This window comes from Globicephala melas, chromosome 14 (genome assembly GCF_963455315.2).
Source record: "Globicephala melas chromosome 14, mGloMel1.2, whole genome shotgun sequence".
NCBI lineage: Eukaryota > Metazoa > Chordata > Mammalia > Artiodactyla > Delphinidae > Globicephala > Globicephala melas.
Window position 1 is genome coordinate 31,484,555 of NC_083327.1, and position 22,735 is coordinate 31,507,289.

Sequence of the window (22,735 nt, forward strand, 5' to 3'; positions counted from 1 at the left end):
AAACATAGTAATGAAAGTTACTGTTGGCTATTTCCTAAAAAACAGTTGTCTTAGAAAGAGGGTTTCAAAGATAATCTGCAGTTTGTAGAGTTCTTTATTATTATGTATGAGTCAGATGCCCACCTTGGACATCCCAAGAATCATTTCTGATGGAGAACAGAGGCCGTGGGTAAGGAAGCTGAAGCAAAAGTGATGACATTTCGTCAGAAAGGGAATACGTTGATGAACGAGCTGGTGCAAATATATGAGAAAACGCACACTTAAAAGCTAGAGAAGAGAAGGTGGGTTTGCTTGTCTAAAAATGGCCACATTAAGTGTATGAATAGGCCAAGTTACTTATACTTGTCGGAGAGAAAAGGTAGCTTATCCACCTACTTCCAGGGCAGCAGTGTCTCAGTGCTCTGTGACTCTTCAAGTTTGTTCAAGTTTCTAAAATAGGATTACCAAGGAGTCTGACAGCAGTGGGAATAATGAAGTGCCCAGAATAAGCAGTGAGGTGGCTTAGGTCGTGTTGTATGCAGTGTCATGGATAAGAGGTGATTTATCCCTTTCATCAGCCAGGCTCTTCACAGGCAAGGAAACATTCAAACTGTGGCCACATCCTAGATCATAAATGAAAGTCCAAAGCAACAAAAAGCACCCTTGACCAAATATAACTTAAAATTAGACTGCATTCGGGCTTCCCTGGTGGCGCAGTGGTTGAGAGTCCGCCTGCCGATGCAGGGGACACGGGTTCGTGCCCCGGTCCGGGAAGATCCACATGCCACGGAGCAGCTGGGCCCATGAGCCATGGCCGCTGAGCCTGTGTGTCAGGAGCCTGTGCTCCGTAACGGGAGAGGCCACAACAGTGAGAGGCCGCGTACCGCAACAACAACAGCAACAACAACAAAAAAGCCTCATAAATTAGGCTTTTATTATACCATCACAAAATTCCTAAGAGGCTTTATTTATTTTAATTACAGAAAAATAAAAAGATATTGCATGCCTGTCTTTACCAAGAAAATCTCTTAATAAGATCATTAAAACAACTTCCTAAATCCACTGTGCTTATTTTTTTTAAATAAAATTAAGGGAAATGCTCTCATAGCCACCTCTGCCCTCTGCTGTAAATTGACCTTGCACATGCCTGTCTGGTATGTGAACCGTGAAAAATTGGGGGGAACTCTTTCAACCCTATCTCTTTACCCGCTGTGTTAGTTAACATCTCCAATGAATGATAACTCTGTACAAGGCACACTGCAACGCCACTAATTCATGAGAACACGTTTTAGAGATTCGTAGGTAGATGGAGGCGATGAGGATCCGTAAGGGTAAGTTGAGGACAGCAGGTCTATGTTGCACCCATTGTTTTTCATATGACAAAATAATAAGGGACATACTGCCACTGCCAATAAAACAATGTTCTAGGGATCTCTTTTCCTAGCTCAATGATTAGTTCTAAAGCCAGCTATTCGCTGTTGCCAATATTATAAAACTACTAAAAAGTTTAATAATTTCTTCCTTAAGCTTTTTTTTTTGGTAAGATTTTTAATGGAGTAACAGAATGAATGCATGATTCAACTGCCAGGTCTTTCTCTCCGTTTTTCTTTTTTATACCTAAAAATTAGACTGCCAACTTGGTTTATCTAAAATCAAAGTCTTTTGACTGTTTAGAGATTGTGAGTTTAAATGACTGTTTCCTCATCCACTATAACTTAGAAAAACACAAAAACAAAACTGAGCAGATTCTTTTAGAACTTCCCTGAAATGAATTTAGGTGCTGTAGACACCAGAAGTCACCGCTCAAAGGACAATATGAACCAAGGTTAATCGTCACCAGAAATAAGAATCTTGAAATGGAACTAGAATAAACAACCGATGCTAACAGGATGCTTTTCACTCTGTGGTTGCCCACAGGGTGCTTTCTGGTGTTGGACTCCAGGTGTTTGAATTCTGATCTGCCATTTCCTACTGTATCACTCTGGGCAAGTTGTCCCATCTCGTTAAGTGTCGGAGCAAAATGGAATAATAAGAGCAACTTCCTTATAGGGCTGGGAGGACTAAATGGGATGAAGGCTCCGAAGCTTCTAACCCAGTACCTGGTTTACAGTTACCATTATGCTATTATTATCTAAGGTTGGTGATAGAAATTCATATGATGAAGTTAGCGGCTTATCTTGAAATTCTTATTACTCTAAATATCTGTATCATACTTACCTTGTAAGTCATATTTTATTTCTGTTTTCAGATGAAGAAGAGAGATAGGACAGATAATATGTAATTAATTAATTTTGTCATTGAGTTAAATCTTAAAATATTTTTTAAAGTGTTTCCACTTTTGGGACATGATGACATGATTTGGAATGTGAATCACAGTATCTGTTATGTCTTGTGACTTAACCTGTCAAGAAGCTCAACAACTGCATTTTTCCCTTCTTTTTTTTTTTTTTTTTTGCAGCATGCAGGCCTCTCACTGTTGTGGCCTCTCCCGTTGTGGAGCACAGGCTCCAGACGCGCAGGCTCAGCGGCCATGACTCACGGGCCCAGCCGGTCCACGGCATGTGGGGATCCTCCCGGACCGGGGCACGAACCCGTGTCCCCTGCATCGGCAGACAGACTCTCAACCACTGCGCCACCAGGGAAGCCCTTCCCTTCCTTTATTTTTAGCTTTGCAAGGTAAGTTGAACATTTTGCTTTTAAAATTTCATTTGAAAGAAAAATGTCAATACTATGCTTTTTGCAAAGATTTGGCCTCTCTCTTGTATGGTAAAATCTATTCAATTCAGCCAATTACTTTATGGCCAAACTATTTCTCCATACTGGCAAAATGAATGTTGAATCAGACATTTATACTGATAATAATAGCTAAGCTAAGTTACAACTGCTAATAGCTAAGAGTAGCTAAGTTACAAGGGCTTGGTTCAGGAAGAAGAAACCTAGCCAAAAGAGGAGGTAAAGAAATCCCTGCCAGAATGAAATGGGAGCTTATTCCAGTGGATTTTGCATTCATTTCATCACTGTTTTTGCGTTGCACACATATAGAAATGGAAGTGGTTAATTCCTGGAAATACCACTCTGGGGAAGGGATGAAGATGGGCATCCCCTGCCTGGCTCCTCCCCAGTGCCTAGAACTCTCTGAGCAATGCCACTGGTAATTACTAGTAGTGCTTAACCACTCTCCAGCAAGTACCTCTCTTTCTCTTCTCTTTTTCTCCTCTCATTCTTCTATGTCCTTGATCAATAAATACCCACTCTCTAAATGGGAGGGTCCAGCTCCCGTCCTCAATAAGCTTCTTATTAAATTAGATGTGCCCTGCGTTGAGCTCCATAGACTCCTCCACGTGGCTGTCAATGTCCAATCAAGATAGTCTGGGGCTCCTCAAATTAAACTACATTTTATGGGTCTTATAATTACCCACTGGGTAGTGCCTTTGTAGTATAAGAATATGCAGAAGGAAAACGTGTATTTGTCCTATGATTACATTTTCTAAGGGAAAACTAAAAGTATGCCATTTTATTTTCTACTATATAAAACAATGTTTCCGATGGAAGTGGATTCAGCAATCCAAGAGGGTGTTTGTAAGTGCCAGCAGAGTTCCAGGTTGCTTGGCAATACACATGGAGACCAAAAAAACCACATATGGCTGTCATTCCGGGAGATGCTCAGTTCAGAGCAGCCCAGAATAAAGCTTGTGAATGAGGGGTGAAAAATGTGAGGGCGCCACTGTGTTTTATTCTTTAAACAAAAACAAAATAAACAAAAACCGAGCCATAAGTGTATTATTTTCCCTCAAAAGGGAAAACACCAATAATGGGGTTTAGGGTCGTGGTGCCAAGTTCTCTCAAGTTATATACTACACTGATGCAAAGCAGATGAAATTTCATCTGTGGCTTGCAAATGAAAGCTTTTTAATGGGGGAAAGGGAACCATTTCTGCCCCATAGTTGTGCTGAGGCCTCAGGTTCAATAGAAGTTCAAGTCTTCCTTTTCTCAGCATGCCGGAAGCAGGCATCTCGGTAAACACCATGCTTAGTGAATTCATGGGGAACATACTAAAGGGTTAATGAGAAGGGCTTCTGAAAGCCAAGAAATACAAAAAAATCCTCCAAATGAACAGTCTACTGTATAAGTTTATTTTTTTTAATACATCAATCTAATGTACATAGAACTAAATCTCACCAAATGGGGACTAGTCAATAAAGAGTACCTTTAGTAATACATCTCATCGTCTTTTCATTTGTAGATGATAATGAATTTGGCAACCATCCTGCCCCTTTTCATAAATCTAAGAGTGAGATCCCATGCATCCTTAACTCCTCTGTTTTCTGAGCAGGGGATTTTTAGACCACTGTTGTCCTAGTTACAGCTTTCATGCTGAAAGAATTGATAGCATTTGGAAGAGTTGGAAAGGTTAAGTTTTGTCATTCTCTTTCTGTGATTATATCTGTACTTTTAGTTATTTATTAGTTTCATGTCAATTTCAACTTCAATGAAATAGAATCCTATCTTCTTTCTCCAATGATTTTATATTGCTTATGGGAGGTAAAGGTGAGGAAAGAAGAACTGCATGATAAAGTTCATGTGAGTCCAAGCAGGCACCAGTGAGGAAAATGTGAAAGACCACCTCAGATCAGTGTTTGTGTCACCTGATTCTGAAATGTATGGCTTAAGAGTGTAAAGTGCCGTTAGCCATCAAGATGTGTGTCTCCATGTTCTGCAATATCCCAAATGGGAGTACTGTAGTTTACTTCAGTTTCTTTATGGAATAAAAGATACCACTGCCAGGCAACTCTTGCTTGGTATGATAAATGTCCAAACGGAAAGGAAGAGTCCTCAAGGTGGCAGCACCTTCATAGCTTTCAAATCCTCCCCTGGTGAGGTTTTTAATTAGAAGTAAAGATACGGTAACTACATAATAACAATGGATCCAGAAATAAACATCTAAATGACACCACCAATCTGGAACTCTGCAAGAAGTATTAAATTATTAGTGATCTCTTCTAGTCTTGGATTAAATATACTTGTTTTGGCTTTCCTATGAAAATACTCCCTTCCAAAGAAATATGGCAAGTTTATAGACTTGAAAATAAAACAAAGCATAGAGTTTCAAGAACGAGACTGTGGCCTGAGACTTCCACGCTAACGTAACACTGTGTGTCGGCCTGTTTCTCATCACCGCCTGGCCTTTCCCGTCCTTCACACCAGCCATGCTGTTCTGCTGTGACCATTGCTCTGATTTCCATGTCCCTGTGCTTAAGAAAGAAGCTATTATGGGAGCTTTGAGCCAAAGCAATAACAGTAAAGAAATGATTTAAAACCAGGAGCAGGAAAAGAGAAGGAGTGACAGCTCTCCTGAAGGCTATGAAGGTGAGAAGATCTCCCCTGATAGAAACAGCTTATTATGTTCAGGCAAAACCGCATGCTGTTCAGTGAAAAGCTCTCTTTATTTTTGGCATTTGCAAATGAGCCCATGGAAAATATTTACTCACTGAAAACGTAGCTCAATCAAGTATCTTTTCTGTAAAAGAAGAATATGGAGGAAAGGTTAGCACGTCTCACAACCCCTAATATGGCTCCATCTTTCCAAGTTCATGAACCTAGGTTGCTACAACATCAAAGCCAACTAGGCAAGAAGGGAAATATTTAAAAGCTAGCTGTCTCTCCTATGTACCACTAAACTAACACATATGATTTTTTAAAAACTGGATTTACTGAATTAAATGAACTGACCTTGAGAGACCATAATTTCAATTTTGGGTCATCTCTGAGACAGTTAAGCCACTGTGTGGGTGACACTACTGTCTGTCATTTACTGTCTGTCTATCAATGTCTCAGTCACCCAAGCTCAGAATCTGAGCTTTACATACTGGCCATCCATTCAAACACCATCCACTGAAAAACCGTTATCCGTCAGACACTGTCCTAGGGCCTGATCTGCAGCACTTTATTTTCCTTTGAACCCTATCATAAATCAGTCCTTCCCTCATGTTCTCAGTTTTGTTTTTCCTGTCTAGTCACATGGACTCCAATCCCTTAATGAATCTATTACTGCAAAAGCCCTAAATTTTCAGGTTTGCATATGGTTAATCTTTGAGTTTATTCTGTACCACTGCCATTTCCTTGCATGATTCATTTTCACTGCCATAACCCCCTTGTCTACGAGATCAATTGAAAAGTTCCTTTTTCTGGGACTGAAACTTCTTATCATCTAACCCCTCCTCATGGTAATAAGGCTTTATTTCCCAAGGCTCTTCACTATGTTCTATACCCACCATGCTCTTTTGCCCACTGGCATTTCGCTCAGGTTGGTTTCCCTACCCTCTTGCCAAGCTCCAGACCTCCCCTAACACCCCTTTTCCTTTCATTGCAATCTCTCCTGTAACATTTATTATTTCTACTCCATATTCTACCTTGTCTTACTTTCTAGTTTTTAAACCTTTGTTGTTTTCCCAGAAAGATTATCTTCTTCTGAGAGGCAGATTCTGGATTTTTTATTCGTTTTGTCTCACTGTGTTCAGTGCATAGTAGGTGGTCAAGAAATGCTTAGCAAATGGAATGATTTCTCTATAACTATTGGAAATTATTAGATTAGATTTCTCTAATCTCAACTAGGGATGTTCATCATGGTCATTAAATCCCCAAGGGAACACCTTGTAGAAAGACTAGATGTCATTCTACTCAGGAAAGATTCAATTTAAGAATGTTCCTAATAGGTACTAGAAAATGTTGAATCCTTCATGTTGTAAAAGCCACCTTTAGAGGATTACATGATTGTTAATGTAACAGAAAAAGCTTATACTTGATTTTCATTTGTAACAGGAAGGTCAGGTTACTGCAACATCTTCTGTGTTGTTATGACATGTTAATACTGGACAGCCTGACCTCTTACTCTAGCTTAATAATTTTATTTTCTCTAATAACACGGTCTCTATAATGGTGAATTATGATATTTAGAAATGTTTTGAAGACTGCCTGGTATAAAGTGGGTAATTCTGACCGCCAAGGACACTTCTCTGCACTAACGTAAAAGATCGCAAGACAGTTGCCCTTTGCCATCATCCCAGCTGACTTTGGAGAGCATAGTGACACAGCAAACAAGCTTTCCTTCATGGGACTTGTTAAATGTGTATCTTGCCTATATCTGAGTGTCTCCATTACTGATATTGACTCAGCCTCCTGGGACTCGGGAGAAAGGGGAGAGAGAAGATGATTCGGTTAGTATTTCCAGCTTCACATACAAGTGGTTGCTTTAGAGACATATTTATTTCTGAAGTCGTCTCCTGAAGAAAAAATAGATAGCATAATTAGATATCTTAGGAAAAACATAGGATATTTAGGAACTAACCTTTTTAAGGGTGTTTGTTCTGTTACCACTTGGGACTATTATATATTTCATACTTGGTATGACTACCTTTAATTATAGGCAGCCTTCAAATTTACAAAGATTACCTTCCACAGATAAGGAAGGTAACATAGACTGAACACCTGGTACTGCACTGGGATTTACAAAAATGGTCCACCGTGAAAGGTAGGAAAAGCTACGAGCAGAAAAGGCTGAAACTGCCCCAATTCAGTTTTTCTGCCATCTTGACTAAATGGTCTGTTTTGCATAAGTAGCATATTCTGTGTTTTCTCAGCGTTAGCAACCAGGAAAATCTTTGCAACCTGCATTTTCTAGCATTCGTGAGAATTATTCCCTGTTCGGTGAGCTTTAATGACATGCTTGTGCTGTAGGCTTCAAAGGGTGCACAAGATGGGAGGGGCCTTCCTCCCACGCCTGTACCCTCTTCTTGAGGGCGATGGCAGGAGGGGGCTCACCTCTCTCCCTGAGCACTGCCCATGCCAAACTAGAGCAATAGAGGTAGATATTTGACACAGCCGAGAAAAGGGACCGTATAATAATAACGTCCTGGCATTATGCTGAAAGAAGTGGTCATATTATAAGAAATACGGGTGTGTCTACCTATAAATAGTTTACTACAGAGTACCTGAAGAACCTGCCCTCAGCCTTCCCAGCTCTTTGAGAAGGAGGTGGAAGTCAAGACGGTGTAATGTAATTGAAATCCAATACCCTGGGGTGGAGAGATGAAAAGCGTGTCTGGTATTTTCGCTATGAACATCTTTGCTGCAAGCTTTTTTCCTGCACAACTAATTGGCCATAAGACAGTTTTGCTGTAAAAGATGAAGGACTTCCTGGTGGCACAGTGGTTAAGAATTGCCTGCCAGTGCAGGGGACATGGGTTTGAGCCCGGGTCCGGGAAGATCCCACATGCCGCAGAGCAACTAAGCCCATGCGCCACAACTACTGAGCCTGCACTCTAAAGCCCGTGAGCCACAACTACTGAGCCCGCGTGCCTAGAGCCTGTGCTCCGCAACAAGAGACGCCACTACAATGAGAAGCCCACGCACCACAAGAAGAGTAGCCCCTGCTCGCCACAACTAGAGAAAACCCAGGCATGGCAATGAAGACCCAATGCAGCCAAATAAATAAATTTTTTTAAAAATATAAAATAATGAAAATAAAATAGAAGAGAGACATTAAAAGGGACGTAACAAAACATGAAAAATTAATAATGAAAATTTCAAAAGATTTTATTGTGAAAAATGAAAATACAAAAAATATTTGAATACACTTAACATATATGTAGATTCATGGTTATAGTTGTATTCAAGTATATCTTAGGAAAGCAATGATACTTCCCTTCTCAAAGTTGATCATTAAGGATTCAGGATCTAATGATAGATGTAAGTTCTTTACGATATTAAAAAATCTGCTTTAAGTCTCTTTAGATTTCCCTGAAGTAAACTGAGCAGAGGAGGGATGCTGGTATTTTTTATCTATATGTCATGTGTATAATTGGTAGTACATATCTGGACTACATTTAAATGCTCCATCACATGCCCAGTCTCTATATTTCACCAAATCGTCTAAGCCACATTCTGTGCCAAATACCAAAATTCTGTCTACACGATGGTCTCCACTATCAAATAGCAAAAAAATGTTCACCATTTTCAAGAAACTTGTACTTATCAGGAATCAGTAACCATTGCTTTTTTGGATTATAGGAGAAGCTTCATTCTTCTTTTGCCCCCAACTTCTACTATTGTGTGATAAATTGGGTAAAGGTGGCATTGGAGGGCAAGCTGCTGTGTCGAAATCAGCCAAAGAATCAGTGATTAATGCTCTTGAAGACTGTTGTCGATTACTAGCTGCCTCTTTTATAGTTTTTATAGTTCTGTAAACTTTTGCTTTTAATGGGTGAGAGGGATTTGCTCACTGAAGGATTTGCAAACTGATATGTTATTTTCCTCTAGTCTAATGTAGTATGCAGGCTGGCTTTACACTATTATTTCACAACTCCAGTAAGTTTTCTTATCACTGTGTTTTTATTAAGTTGATATAAGTAGTTGTTATCCACTATTTGAAGACTGTCATGTCTCCTCGTCACTGTCTTGACCATTATGAGGCCTAAAATGTATACACTATAAAAAATGGGAGTACTGTATTTATGGAGACATGAAACCAAACTGTCAATCAGTTGCAACCAGACTGTCAAACCAAACTGTCAAACCAGTTATCTTCTCTGTTACAGCAAAATTGCCTTATGGCCAATTGGTTGTGTGGTGAAACTGCTTATGGCAAAGATTCTCACCGTAAGGATACCTAGAACCAGTGAACAGGTGGTCTGGACTATCAGGGGAGTTGAACAAGAGGGAAGGAGACAGAGAAGGAGAAAATCCTTGACACGGAGCTGAGATGGCATCACTTTGGAGTGATGGGCAATTTAAGAGGAAAAATACAAAGTTGTTTTGCTCCACCCTCCAACTAGATGTAATCTTGTTTATCTAATAGTATCATCTCCTGTCTGACAATGTATTCTCCATCCCTTCCAAACATTAGGGTATCAAAAATACACACACAGAAAGAGAAACAGAACTCATAAAGTGGCCGGTCACTGGAAGACACAATCTATGAATGAAACGCATGCATTTTCCACAGATGCACCTGGGTGGTATTTCACTCACAGCACTACCTCTTCTTTCCTTTCCTGATGTCATCGCTCAGAACCTACTTCTCTTCATGACCCCTTTCAGGAGCTCTATACTCTACCTTGCACACTTCCATTATGGCAGTAGTTGTACGCTGAGGGGTCCCAGAGAAGCCGTGTGTGGAGGAGAGTCTACCCATTCTCTCCTAATCGTTTCTACCTTGCTGTTCCTCTGTACCCTCAAAGTCTACAGGTTTTGCAAAGTCTTTAAGATGTATAAAAGTCATGTATTCTTTCTTCTAAAAAAGTTTATTTCAGGAAATGTATGTTTAAAACTCTCTTACCTGCTCTGTAGACTGCTTGGGGAGATGGGCAAATAAAAAAGTGGAAAACATACCGGAAAAACTCAACAGACAAGGGCAATACCAGCAACAGCTTAGTTCTGCAGAAGCTGCTAGTTGTGAAGTTTTTCGTGGCTCTCTCTCTCTATGGGGGCCTGAATTGCTTTCTGATGTCTGTCTGAATTAACCCCTGGTTATTGAAAGTCAAGACCCATTTGCATGAGTCAAGAAAGAAGTTGTTCTCCTGAACTTGTGGTGGCCTTCAACCACGCAGGAGCAGCCCAGAGTTTCTGGTGAGGTGAGAACACTGATTTTCCTGCTGCTTGTACAACTCACCTTTTCACACTCCAGAAAACCTGGCAGAAAACATGTTGGTGCTCAGGATCAAGTGACTGAATTAAGGTTTCCATGACTCCCTACCTACTTTTGATGCCATTTTCTATCACTGGTGTAAGTGGAGAAAGAACTACGTGGAGAGAAAGCTGTGTGACAAAGAGGGTGTTCTAGTTTGACTCATATGATGTGAAAAATGACCAAGGATTGCATTTAACTCTGCTCTATAAATCCCATATTAATTTTCAAATGTGTCTTCTACCCGAATGACAGTACTTGAAAAATAAACTTTGCCCTCTAAACCATTTTGGAAGCTATTTCCTTTTGATATTAAATGTTGGAAGACAGAATAGACTAGTAGATGACACCCACTTACCTCTGGGCTGGTACCCACTTAGCTCTGTGCGACCATGAGCAAGCTATTTAACCACCATATGCCTCTGTTTTATCATCCATAATATGAAGGTAATAATAAATTCTACTTTATAAAATTAGTGTGAGGGTTAAATTAGTTAATCCATAGCAATCCAGTAAGAACAGTGCTTAGGACATGTAAACATTCAAAAACTATTAATTTATTTAGAGGAAATCTGAGACCCATTGGGGTAGAGGTGGCAACATGATTTTTGGATCTTCCCAGATACCACGTAAAAAAGAAATAGACAACTAGATAGCAAGATAAAAAACCCATGAACAGCCCAAAAAGGTGACAAAGTATCCCCATTAACTCCAGAATACAAGGAGATGGGAACAGATTACCAATAGCCGCAAGACCTAGATGTTTTCGGCTTCCATGTGGGGGGAAGCAGAGGGAAAGAGCAGACGTCTCTCAGACCTGAGAATAGGGGAGTCCCCACACCGTCAACAGACATTCGCTAAAAGGGCAGAATGCCCATTTGAGAAACTCAGAGAGACTACGCCCAATCCAACAGGAGTGCAAACAGCCTATGGATAAGGACTGGAGGGACCGGAACGGACCAGCCCCCGTGAGCTCTCAACATGGACTAGTCATGACTCCATTCATAACAGAAGAGAAACAATAAGATATGAATAGAAATTGAAGACTGAGACAATAGAGATGAAGGAAAGAGAAGGTCCAGATAAAAATGGGGCAGGAAAAAGAGCTAGAAAATCTCAACAAAAAGAAAAAAATCTGCCCATTTTTTTTAACACTACACAAGAACATGAAGAGAATCTGTGCAGTTATTAACTCTGTCTTGAAGCTTACTTCTTTTTAAACATTCAGGAAAACTAAATTTACATTAAAATGAGCAATAGTAAGTTAAATACTATATACACATTTAGAAGCAAAAAATTATACTATTTCAAAAAATCTTTTAAAACTTGAGAATATAATACAAGAGATAAGTGAACAATGTAAGTCAGAATGGGAAAAATTTAGACATGAAGTGACCGAACTCAAAAAATGATTAGAAATAAAAGATAACTTTTTTCTTTAAAAATTTTTTTGGATTTTTTAAATTGAAGTATAGTTGTGTATAATATTATATGTTCAAGTGTACAGCATAGTGATTCACATTTTTAAAGGTTATACTCCATTTATAGTTATTATAAAATATTGGCTATATTCTCTGTGTTGTACAATATGTCCTTGTAGCTTATTTAGTTTATACATAATAGTTTGTACCCTTAATCCTCTACCCCTATATTGCCACTCCCCACCTTTCCTTTCCTTGCTGGTAACCACTAGTTTGTTATCTCTATCTGTGAGTCTGTTTCTTTTTTGTTGTATTCACTAGTTTTATTTTTTAGATTCCACATATGTGATATAATCCAGTATTTGTCCTTCTCTGTTTGACTATTTTACTTAGCATAATACCCTCCCTGTACATCCATATTGTTGCAAAATTCATTCTTCTTTATGTCTGAGTAGTATTCCACTGTGGGTGTGTATACATATATATATATATACACACACACACACATCTTCTTTATTCATTCTCTGTTGATGGACAGTTGGGTGAAAAGCTAAAAGCTTTTCCTCTAAAATTAAGAACAAGACAAGCATGCCCACTCTTGCCACTTCTATTTAACATAGTATTGGAAGTCCTAGCCACAACAATCAGACGTAAAAAATACATAAAAGCTGTCCAAATTGGAACGGAGGAAGTAAAACTGTCACTATTTGCAGGTGACATGATACTATATATAGAAAACCCTAAAAAACACTCCACAGACACAAAAAAACTATTAGAATCAACAAATGAATTCAGTAAAGTTGTAGGATACAAAGTTAATATACAGAAATCTGTTGCTTTTCTATACACTAATAATGAACTATCAGAAAGAGAAGTCAAGGAAACAATCCCATTTACAACTGCATCAAAAAGAATAAAGTACCTTGGAATACACTTAACCAAGTAGGTGAAAGACCTATACTCTGAAAACTGTAAGACATTGATAAAGGAAATTCAAGACTGCCAATAAATGGAAAGATATCCCTTGTTCATGGATTGGAAGAATTAATATTGTTAATTTGTCTATACTACCAAAACCAATCTACATATTTAATACAATCCCTATCCATAACAGCATTTTCTACTCTTAAGGAATTTTAGAGGCTCATGCTTGACTAGCTCTGCCCACGCACCCTAAGCCTCCATCTTAAATGTGAGCAAATAACCCCAGATCATCAAAACTTAGGGAAAAGCAACCACAACAAACCATGTGAAAGTGTTAATAAAACTCAGAGGAAAGGTGAAACTCAGAGGCAAATAAAATTTCCCTAAAATCTACCAGTATCCTCAGAAAAATAAGATTCATGAAATGCATGAATAAATGCCACAAAAAGAACTTTCAGAGAACTAACTAGAATTCTTAGAAATTAAAATTGTGACGACAGAAATGAAAGGCTCAGAAGAAGACTTACGAGATGATGTTCAGGCAGTCCCCCAGAAAGTAGAACAAAAAGACAACAATAGGAAAGAAAATACAGTAGAATTAGAGCATCATGCAGGAGATCCCCAAATCTTTAAAGTATGAGTTCTATAAAGGGAGAGCAAAGAAAATAGAGAAAACTAATTTTTAAAAATGTGTCAGAACTAAAGGTCAGGAGTTTCATGACGGGAAGTGTCCCCGGAGTGCTCAGCCCCAGGGCTGGAAACAGACCTTCCCTGAGGCACCTCAAGAACCCACACTCTCTGGCACAAAATGGAATGTGTTAGATCCGGATAAAGAAGAATGTCTGCAGTCAGCAACACCTACCACAGTGTGCCTATCGTTATTGCAGGTGTTGCTGGGTCCTAAAAATAGGTGTGAAATGTAATTTTACCCTCAAAGAAGTTTCTCTTGCAGAAGAGATGCTAGCAGAGAGCCGGGAGAAACAAGGAGAGACTGGTAATCATCAGGTGGGGAAGGGCGGTGCTAGCAACAAGTGTTTCATTTCAGTTGCAACAGAACTCCAGCTCCAAATAGAATGAGTGCAAAGGGAAGTTCTGGCCCGTGTAATTGGGAAGTCCGGGGGGGCGCTGCCATGGGCACAGTATGAGGCAGGAACTCGGGTGCCATCAGGATCTGTCTCTCTTGCTGTATCTCAACTCTGCCTTCTCTGTGTGATAGCTTCATTCCACAGGCAGAGTCTCTTGATATGGTGGAGAGATGGCTGAGGGCATCTATAAGCCTACATTCTCACAACGTATGATTCAAGGTGGAGAGACCTTCTATGTCCTGGTGCCCTTAGAGCAAATCTCATGGAAGACTGTAATTGGCTCTGCTTCATTCCACTAAATTACTGTGCTGGGCGAGTGGCTAGTCTGATTAACCGTCATAGGTCAAGTGCATCTCACTGTGATGAAGAGATGTCATTGACAGCCCCACTTGGACCACCTGGAGAGGGGAAGTCAACTTTGACAAAGAAAAGAATGCTGCTGGGGAAACAGTGTATATCTACTAGGGAAGAAGAGGTGAGGCTGCAGACAATATGTAAGGTACAAATGTAAGTAATGACAATGTAAGAGAGATTTGTTTTTATTAACAATTCCCTGCAGCTCTGCTCGATATTTCAATGGAGCACCACAGTGGCTCTAACCTGTTCCCTCCTCTACAGTTTTTAGAAGTTGGGTTCTCTCCCATATCTCTCTCCCTAACTGCGACTGCTCCAACCAGCGGACTGTGGATGAGAACAGAAAGGATAAGGAGTTGCCATGTGGGGAGTTGATGTTGCATAACTGAAAATAGTCTTTCTCAGGTTATTCTTCAAAAACGTTCAGTTGCTCAGAAAAGAATTAAGTACCCACTGTGTGCTCAGGATGGCCATAGGCACTGAGGATACCAACGAGAGCAAAGGAACAGTTTCTGTCTTCGAAGGTCTTAAACTTTAATTGGGGGTTGCTATGGACTGAATGTTCGTGCTCCCCAAATTTGTATGCTGAAGCCCTAATCCCTAATGTGACTGTATCTGAAGGTGAGGCCTTTGGGAGTTAATTAGGTCATGAAGGTGAAGCCCTCGCGATCATTCATGAGTAAGAAGAGGTATAAGAGAGATTCTCTCTGTCTCTCTGTCTCTCTGTCTCTCTCTGTGTCTCACTGAGCAGTTATATCTTCTGCATGTGAAGTTACAACAAACCAGGAGGAGGGCTCTCACCAGACATCGAATCTGCCAGCACCTTGGTTTTGGACTTCCTAGTCTCCAGAATTGTGAGAAATAAATGTTTGTTGTTTAAGTCACCCATTCTCTGGTAATTTTTATTGCAACCCAAACTGACTAAGACAGGCATGAAAAACATGTACACAAAGCTAGAAATCAATTTGAAGAAATTTATAGAACGGTGGCCAGTGTTCCATAGCCTATAACTAAGTAAGGGCTCTTGTCAGTGGCAGGAATGAGAGACATTATGCTTCATGGGGAGCTGGTGTGCCGAGCGTTGCCTGCTACCAGTGCCCAGCTCTGGGGCATCAGTTGAAGTTATGCAGTATTTGACGCCTCTAGAATATTTCGCTTTTATTGCAGATACAGCATATCTGTAAAACTACAATTCATCTGTGTATTTGATTCCTTTCAGTAAAGTCTATCCACCTTCTGAATTTCTATGTTGAAAGCCTGTCAAAAGGGCAAGAGACCATCTCTGCCCTAGTGTTCTTGTATGAAATCTCATGCATGGAGGTTATGCAGATGTAGACTCTGCAGCCTGAATGCCTGGTTCTATCTTTATCACTCAGTTGCTACGTCAGTCTCAGCAAGACAATAATTTCCCCGTGCCTCACCTGTGAAATATGGTTAATAGTATCTACCCTTAGGGCTGTTATGAATATTAATTAATGTAAATAAAAGGACTTAGAATCACACGTGGCTAATAGCTGACACTGTATGTTAGATAGTATTATAATTTTCCCAATTATTCCAACAGCACAATGATTCTCTCAGTCTTTTTGAATGACTATATATATATATATATTTTTTATTGAGTTCTGTCATGCCCTCTTTCACAATATCTCTGTCTTGCATTTAATAAACTTTTATTTACCATATAACATGTTCTAGCCAAACTGTGGAGATTAAAAAACAGAACCCTCTTATTAGATACTTCTTCTCCATTCCTATGACTACAGCTATGAAATTTGGACTGCCATAATCAGATCAGCTTCTCTAAAATCCATTGTTTACAAAGCCATCCTACTCAAGTCTATTCTGTTTCCTGATGATCACTAGCTTGAACTTGAACCCAAATCAACACTTCTCAGTGAGAAATCTACCCCTCTTCCACCACTCTGACAACACTGCTGGTCCGATGCCGTCTCCAGCCATCAGTAAGCATACCATGCTTCTTTCTTTCTTTTTTTCCCTTCGTCTTCAATTAGATTCTAAAATTCCTTAAGAGTAGACAATGCTGTTATGGAAAGAATATGGGCTTTGCACTTCAACCTGGCTCTGACACTATAAAGCACGGCAATGAGGTAACTTGTCTGAGCCCCAGTGACCTCATCTGTAAAGGGGAAGTGTCTAACACAGTGTTGGGCATGTAATAAATGTTAGTTTCCTTCCTTCCTCTGTGCCCTCTCCAGCACCTACTAGAACTCTGAATGACCAGCCGGTGTCTTGGCCAAGCACATGAGAAGAATGCAATCATATAACCAAAGCAATTCATTTCAAAGTTGTTCCTTAACTACAGCTTTAAGGCCATGGGAAATAAAGAAGAAAACTTTCCTTTCATAGTAGGATCACTGCCCCCGCTTAACACTTTCACGATTCCCTCTACACTATTACCAGGTCAAGAACTAGAGTCCGGATTTTTCTAGTCATTCATCCTGTATTTTTGGTTTTTGGGTTTTTTTTTTTTTTTTTTTTTTTTGCGGTACACGGGCATCTCACTGTTGTGGCCTCTCCCGTTGCGGAGCACAGGCTCTGGATGCGCAGGCTCAGCGGCCATGGCTCAGCCGCTCCGCGGCATGTGGGATCTTCCCGGACTGGGGCACGAACCCGCGTCCCCTGCATCGGCAGGCGGACTCTCAACCACTGAGCCACCAGGGAAGCCCCATCCTGTATTCTTCATTTCTGACGTTTCAGACTCATCTCCTGTGCAGCTGAAACTTCCACAGCAGCTCCTGAGGTTATCCAAAAGGCTTTAAAAAAAATAACTGGAACTCCATGGTGCAGTGCAAATTGCCCGGCAGGAGGGATGTGATGCATGAGGAAACAAATCATCCAGCTGGAAAATGAAGCGCTGACCAGCTTCCTCCAGGCCTGCCGGGTGGATCTCTGTGATCACATTGGATTTGACGCTGCAGCTCAGTGGTGAGTTGGGCAACTACTGAGTGAAAGGATCCGTTAGATTATTCATGGCCAAGTCTCACAAGATTCAAAGACTTAGATCCTGTGAGCAGCCCCCAAAGAGCCCAGGGAGTTTAATTCTGAGTTATTATAGTGTGGAGCCTAGAAAACTTACCTAGAAAAATTTGAGAGGTGTTTGCTATTGTATTAATATGAGCCAAAAATGCCAAAAGAAATACCTTTCTGAGATGTATTTTCATGAGCTGAAAAGACCAGATATGAGTCTCAAGGGAGGAATTCTTTGAATCGAATATATTGAGCATCATATTAAAAAGTATACACAGTAATTTTATCATATATTGATGTAAAAATGTATTTTGTATCTTACCTCATGTAACAACCTTGATAGAAAGTATTACAGAATAACAACATGACGCATAGATGGACATAACGTGTCAGTTACTCTTGAATTAGCCTTACTTGAAGTCACTGAGAGTAAATGACACAACATCTGATGTTTTACTCTAGATGTTATTCTACAGAAGAGGTCCTTTCATTTAACATAACCCAAATTCAGGGCCATACCATTCCCAGGGAGAATATGTAAGGATTTTTACATATACACACTATTATATATAAAACAGATAACTACTAAGGACTACTGTATAGCACAGGGAACTCTTCTCTATACTCTTGTAATGATCTCCATGGGAAAAGAATCTAAAAAAGAGTGGATATACATATATGTATAACGGATTCACTTAGCTGTGCAGCAGAAACTAAAATGACACTGTAAATCAACTATACTCCAAAAAAATGAGAAGAAAATATTTTTTTCATTTAACGATAAATCTATTTTATCGTAAAAGGAGATTCAGGAGTGAATCCTATGAAGGCAGCGTTGAGTGACAAAGGCAAGTGCTAGAGGACATCAGAAGACAGGATATCCTTTCCAAAAAGCAACTAAACTTAAACAATATATCCTTTAGGCATATGCATGATAAAAGGCCTGCGGATGACAGATAATGACAAACTTCAGGACAGTAGCTCCTGTGCATTGGAGCCAGGGGCTGGAGCACACGAGTTGGTCTAAGTCATTAGCAATGTTCCAGGGTTTGTGTGGGGCTGTGTGCTCACAAGGGCTCACTCTGTTATTGGATAAATAAACAAAGGCATTAAAATGAGACTGTGCAGGAGCCGATAGTGACAAATGCGTTTCAAACCAAGAATTTGGATCAACCCAATTCAGTACACCTGAGGTTCACTTATAAAAAACTTTAATTTTTTTATGAAATAATTCAGGAGGAAGGCACAGGAATTATATATTTTTTAAGTTCAAAATAAGTTGTCAGGCTTCCCTGGTGGCGCAGTTGTTGAGAGTCCGCCTGCCGATGCAGGGGACACGGGTTCGTGCCCCAGTCCAGGAAGATCCCACATGCCGCGGAGCGGCTGGACCCGTGAGCCATGGCCACTGAGCCTGCGCGTCTGGAGCCTGTGTTCCGCGACGGGAGAGGCCACAACAGTAAGAGGCCCGCGTACCGCAAAAAAAAAAAAAAAGTTAGCTACATACATCTTCATCACTAGCTCTGAAATCATATCAGTGAGGTAGAAGATAATTCTCCTCAAAGCAGCCAGACCTGGACCCACACACTGTACTGGGGGATGGAGGTGGGGAGGGGCTGGGAGGGAGAAGAGGAGGATGAAGTAAGAGAGAAATGAAGTCTGTCCGTATAGATAGGAAAGTGTCCAGAATACAAAGGCACAAATCGAAAAGATCCATTGGTTGACAGTGGCCTCATCGGCAAGGCCATTGCATAAGACATACACCTAACACGAATATGTAGTTATTTACTGAACACCTATTACGTATGCTAGGAAAGAGATACGGTACCCTCTCAAAGAGGCTTACAGCCTGATGGTCAAAGGCCTAAAAGATTATTAGGTTCAAAGAGATCATTACTTTCCCCCATCCGAGAAAAGAAATAGGGAATAAATGGTGAACATATCAGACTGTCAGCCAGTGATATTTGTTTGGCATAAAGACACCAGACAGAAGTCTGGGAAACTTGATTCCATTTGCCAGAGCAAAGTAACCACCTTTTCCCCCTGCTGGTCACAGGTCTTTCTCCCCCGTAGTTTGGAGGCACAAACTGAGCCACAAGGCTGATAGAACACTCTTTGAAACGTGCACTTTCCTCTTCATGTCTATAGGATTTGTGTAGCTCACATCACTGGGTACCTGCTCTAGCCAAGGCATAGAGTTGTAGACGAAGGCTTTCCAACAGGCATTGAATTAAAATGGAGCCCGTTTTCTTTGTCTTTTGTTTTTCTGGAGACTACTGTCAACTAAAGCAGTTTTTAAAATCCAGTCTGTCTGATTTCATTCCAACCAGTCTCAGCATACCCCTTGTGAACATTTAGGTTTGATTTTGATTTGTGATGCCTTGCTAGGAGCATCTGTCCTTGCCGCTTGTGGGTGCCCTCCCCCTTCGGTTTGTCATATATACTACTTAGGATCGGGCCTGATGGGCATCTGTAACCAGCACTTTTCTGTTCACACACGGCATCTTTACTGGAACTGCAATCTGTTTTGCAATAAAACTTACTTTCTGGTATTTACTGACTTTAGCCTGAAAACCAATTCCAGTAATGAGGCTGAAACCATGGCATGATTGATTTAGAGGGGCTGATGTTAGCTGCTTAGATCGGCACGTTCTAGGGACCTTACATGAAATCGTTTTTCTACCAACCGCCATCACTTTATGGTAGGTGAAAAGCAAGGTCCACAGAAGCCCTCTGACATACTTCCAACTTTCGATTATTCATGGTAATGAGGAACAGGCAGGCTGCCCTGCAGTTCCCAGTGGAGCATCAAGTCCTGATGGCCTAGAAATAACAGCAGTCTCTGGCTCCGTGTACCCAGAGGTCAGTTAGGCATTTGTCAGGGGTACTTTCTGCATTTTTCCAGGGTAGTAGGTGGGAGCTTAGAGTAGTAGCCACCCGCTGAACTACCCATTCATCCCCACTGGCCTCCAAAGATGTCAAGATTCTAAAGAGCGCTCCAAGAACCACTTGGAGTTCCAGCATGGATGCAGGCCAGTTCATCTGCTCTGCGGAAACACTGGCAGCCCTGGCATCCAATCCTATCTGAGGGAGGCCTTCCTCCATCCTCTTCTGCAGCTTTTTTCTCAAGGGGAGGCAGACCCACTGACGATGGAGGCTCTGAGGAGTGGTGCAGCAGCTAGCAGCGGGGAGAACCTGCTGTGTGAGGTGGGGCTCAGAAGGTCAGGGATGCAGCTGGTGAAGGGGGCAGGTGAGCCATCCCAAAGGGAACGAGTCTGCTGGCTGCGTCCCTGGGGGAAGATGTGGAGAAAGTACTTTCTCTTCACTTGCTTTTTCTTCTTATTTTGTAGTGTCTCAAAGCACTGTCGTGGCCCAGGACATGGAGCTAGCACACTTGTTTAAGGATTCCTATTTCTGTTTTCTTTTGGAAAAACCATTAAAAAGGTTTTGTGTCCCATAGTGGGTTGGATGTTGGGACAGATGCGTAAAAACCACTCAGTGGATTCAGGAAAGACACTGAGCCTGGAAGTGAATAACATGCCAAGAGGTGGTCTTAGATTTCAAATAAAAATTGAGGAAAACACTTTTTCAAGTGAAAGCTTATGGGAAACAGCCTATTAATTAGTGCAAATGAACAAAGTGATCTGGGTCATTGACAGTGAATTAGCAATGCCATCTAAGCTTGCACAGGCATGTTTTCCATTGATTGTTTGATCCTAAAATGACCCTTGTCAAGTACGATTGACAAGGTAACAGAGAGGTCGTGTGACTTGCCCAGGTCACACAGCCAAGGAGAGAGGCCTGGGGAGGCAGTCTACATGGTGAAAGGGCACTGGTTAAGAATCAGAAGGTCTGTTTTCTGATTTGAACGAACTAATTAATTTTGCACAGTAAGCAAGTAAATCACTTAACTGCTCAAGAGTTTCCTCACTCATAAAATGAGGAAGTTTGTGAGAAGATTAGTTGTCCTCAACCCTGTCGGCACTTGAGATCTTTCCTCCCCACTAGAGATTTTTTTAAAAATTTTTATTGGAGTATAGTTGCTTTAGAATGTTGTGTTAGTTTCTGCTGTACACCAAAGTGAATCAGCTATACATATACATATATCCCCTCTTTTCTGGATTTCCTTCCCATTTAGGTCACTGCAGAGCACTGAGTAGAGTTTCCTGTGCTATACAGTAGGTTCTCATTAGTTATCTATTTTTATACATAGTATCAATAGTGTATATATGTCAATCCGAATTCATCCCAACCCCCCCTTTCCCCCTTGGTATCCATATGTTTGTTCTCTATGCCTGTGGTTCTATTTCTGCTTTGTAAATAAGATCATCTATACCAATTTTTTCAGATTCCACATATATGCATTAATATACAATATTTGTTTTTCTCTTTCTGACTTACTTCACTCTGTATGACAGTCTCTAGGTCTATCCACATCTCTACAAATGACCCAATTTTGTTCCTTTTAATGGCTGAGTAATATTCCATTGCATATATGTACCACATCTACTTTATCCATTCCTCTGTCAATGGACATTTAGGTTGTTTCCATGACTGGCTATTGTAAATAGTGCTGCAATGAACATTGGGGTGCATGTGTCTTTTGGAATTATGGTTTTCTCTGGGTATATGCCCAGTAATATTTTAAAAAATATTAAATCCCAGACGTTAGACTTGACCCTAGATCAACTGAATCTAAATCTTTGTGTGCTGAACCCTTAAACCTTGTTTGTTTGTTTGCTGGTTTGTTTGCTTCCAAGCTGCCCAGGAAAACTCCCAAATTGGATGATTTTTGAGGTGACTTCCAGCTCTTACATTTGACATTAATCTGTTTCCGAAGCCCCCTATTTAGAGCCAGGTATTTTTATTTACTTATTTATTTTTTAGGGGGGTGGTATAGTTGTTTTACAATGTTGTCTTAGTTTCCACTGTAGAAAGAAGTGGAATTCCCTGTGCTATACAGCAGGTTCTCATTAGTTATTTATTTTATACATATTAGTGTATATATGTCAATTCCAAACTCCCAAATCATCCCACCCCTCCTTTCCCCACTTGGTGTTCATATGTTTGTTCTCTACATCTGTGTCTCTATTTCTGCCTTGCAAACTGGTTCATGTGTACCATTTTTCTAGATTCCACATATATGCATTAATATACAATATTTGTTTTTCTCTTTCTAACTTACTTCACTCTGTAAGACAGTCTCTAGGTCCATCCACATCTCTGCAAATGGCCCAATTTCGTTCCTTTTTATGGCTGAGTAATATTCCATTGTATATATGTACCACATCTTCTTTATCCAT

General features: G+C 40.5%; 1 protein-coding gene across 1 annotated transcript in view; it reads right to left on the reverse strand.

The window, feature by feature from the left end:
• Nucleotides 1-20,537, reverse strand: part of LOC115866892 (free fatty acid receptor 4-like) — a 35,763-nt gene extending 15,226 nt beyond the window's left edge. Inside the window, exon 1 of the mRNA XM_060283509.1 lies at nucleotides 20,289-20,537. Coding sequence (XP_060139492.1) covers nucleotides 20,289-20,537 — 249 coding nt within the window. The remainder of the gene's footprint in view (nucleotides 1-20,288) is intronic.
• Between the last annotated feature and the right edge of the window lie 2,198 nt (nucleotides 20,538-22,735).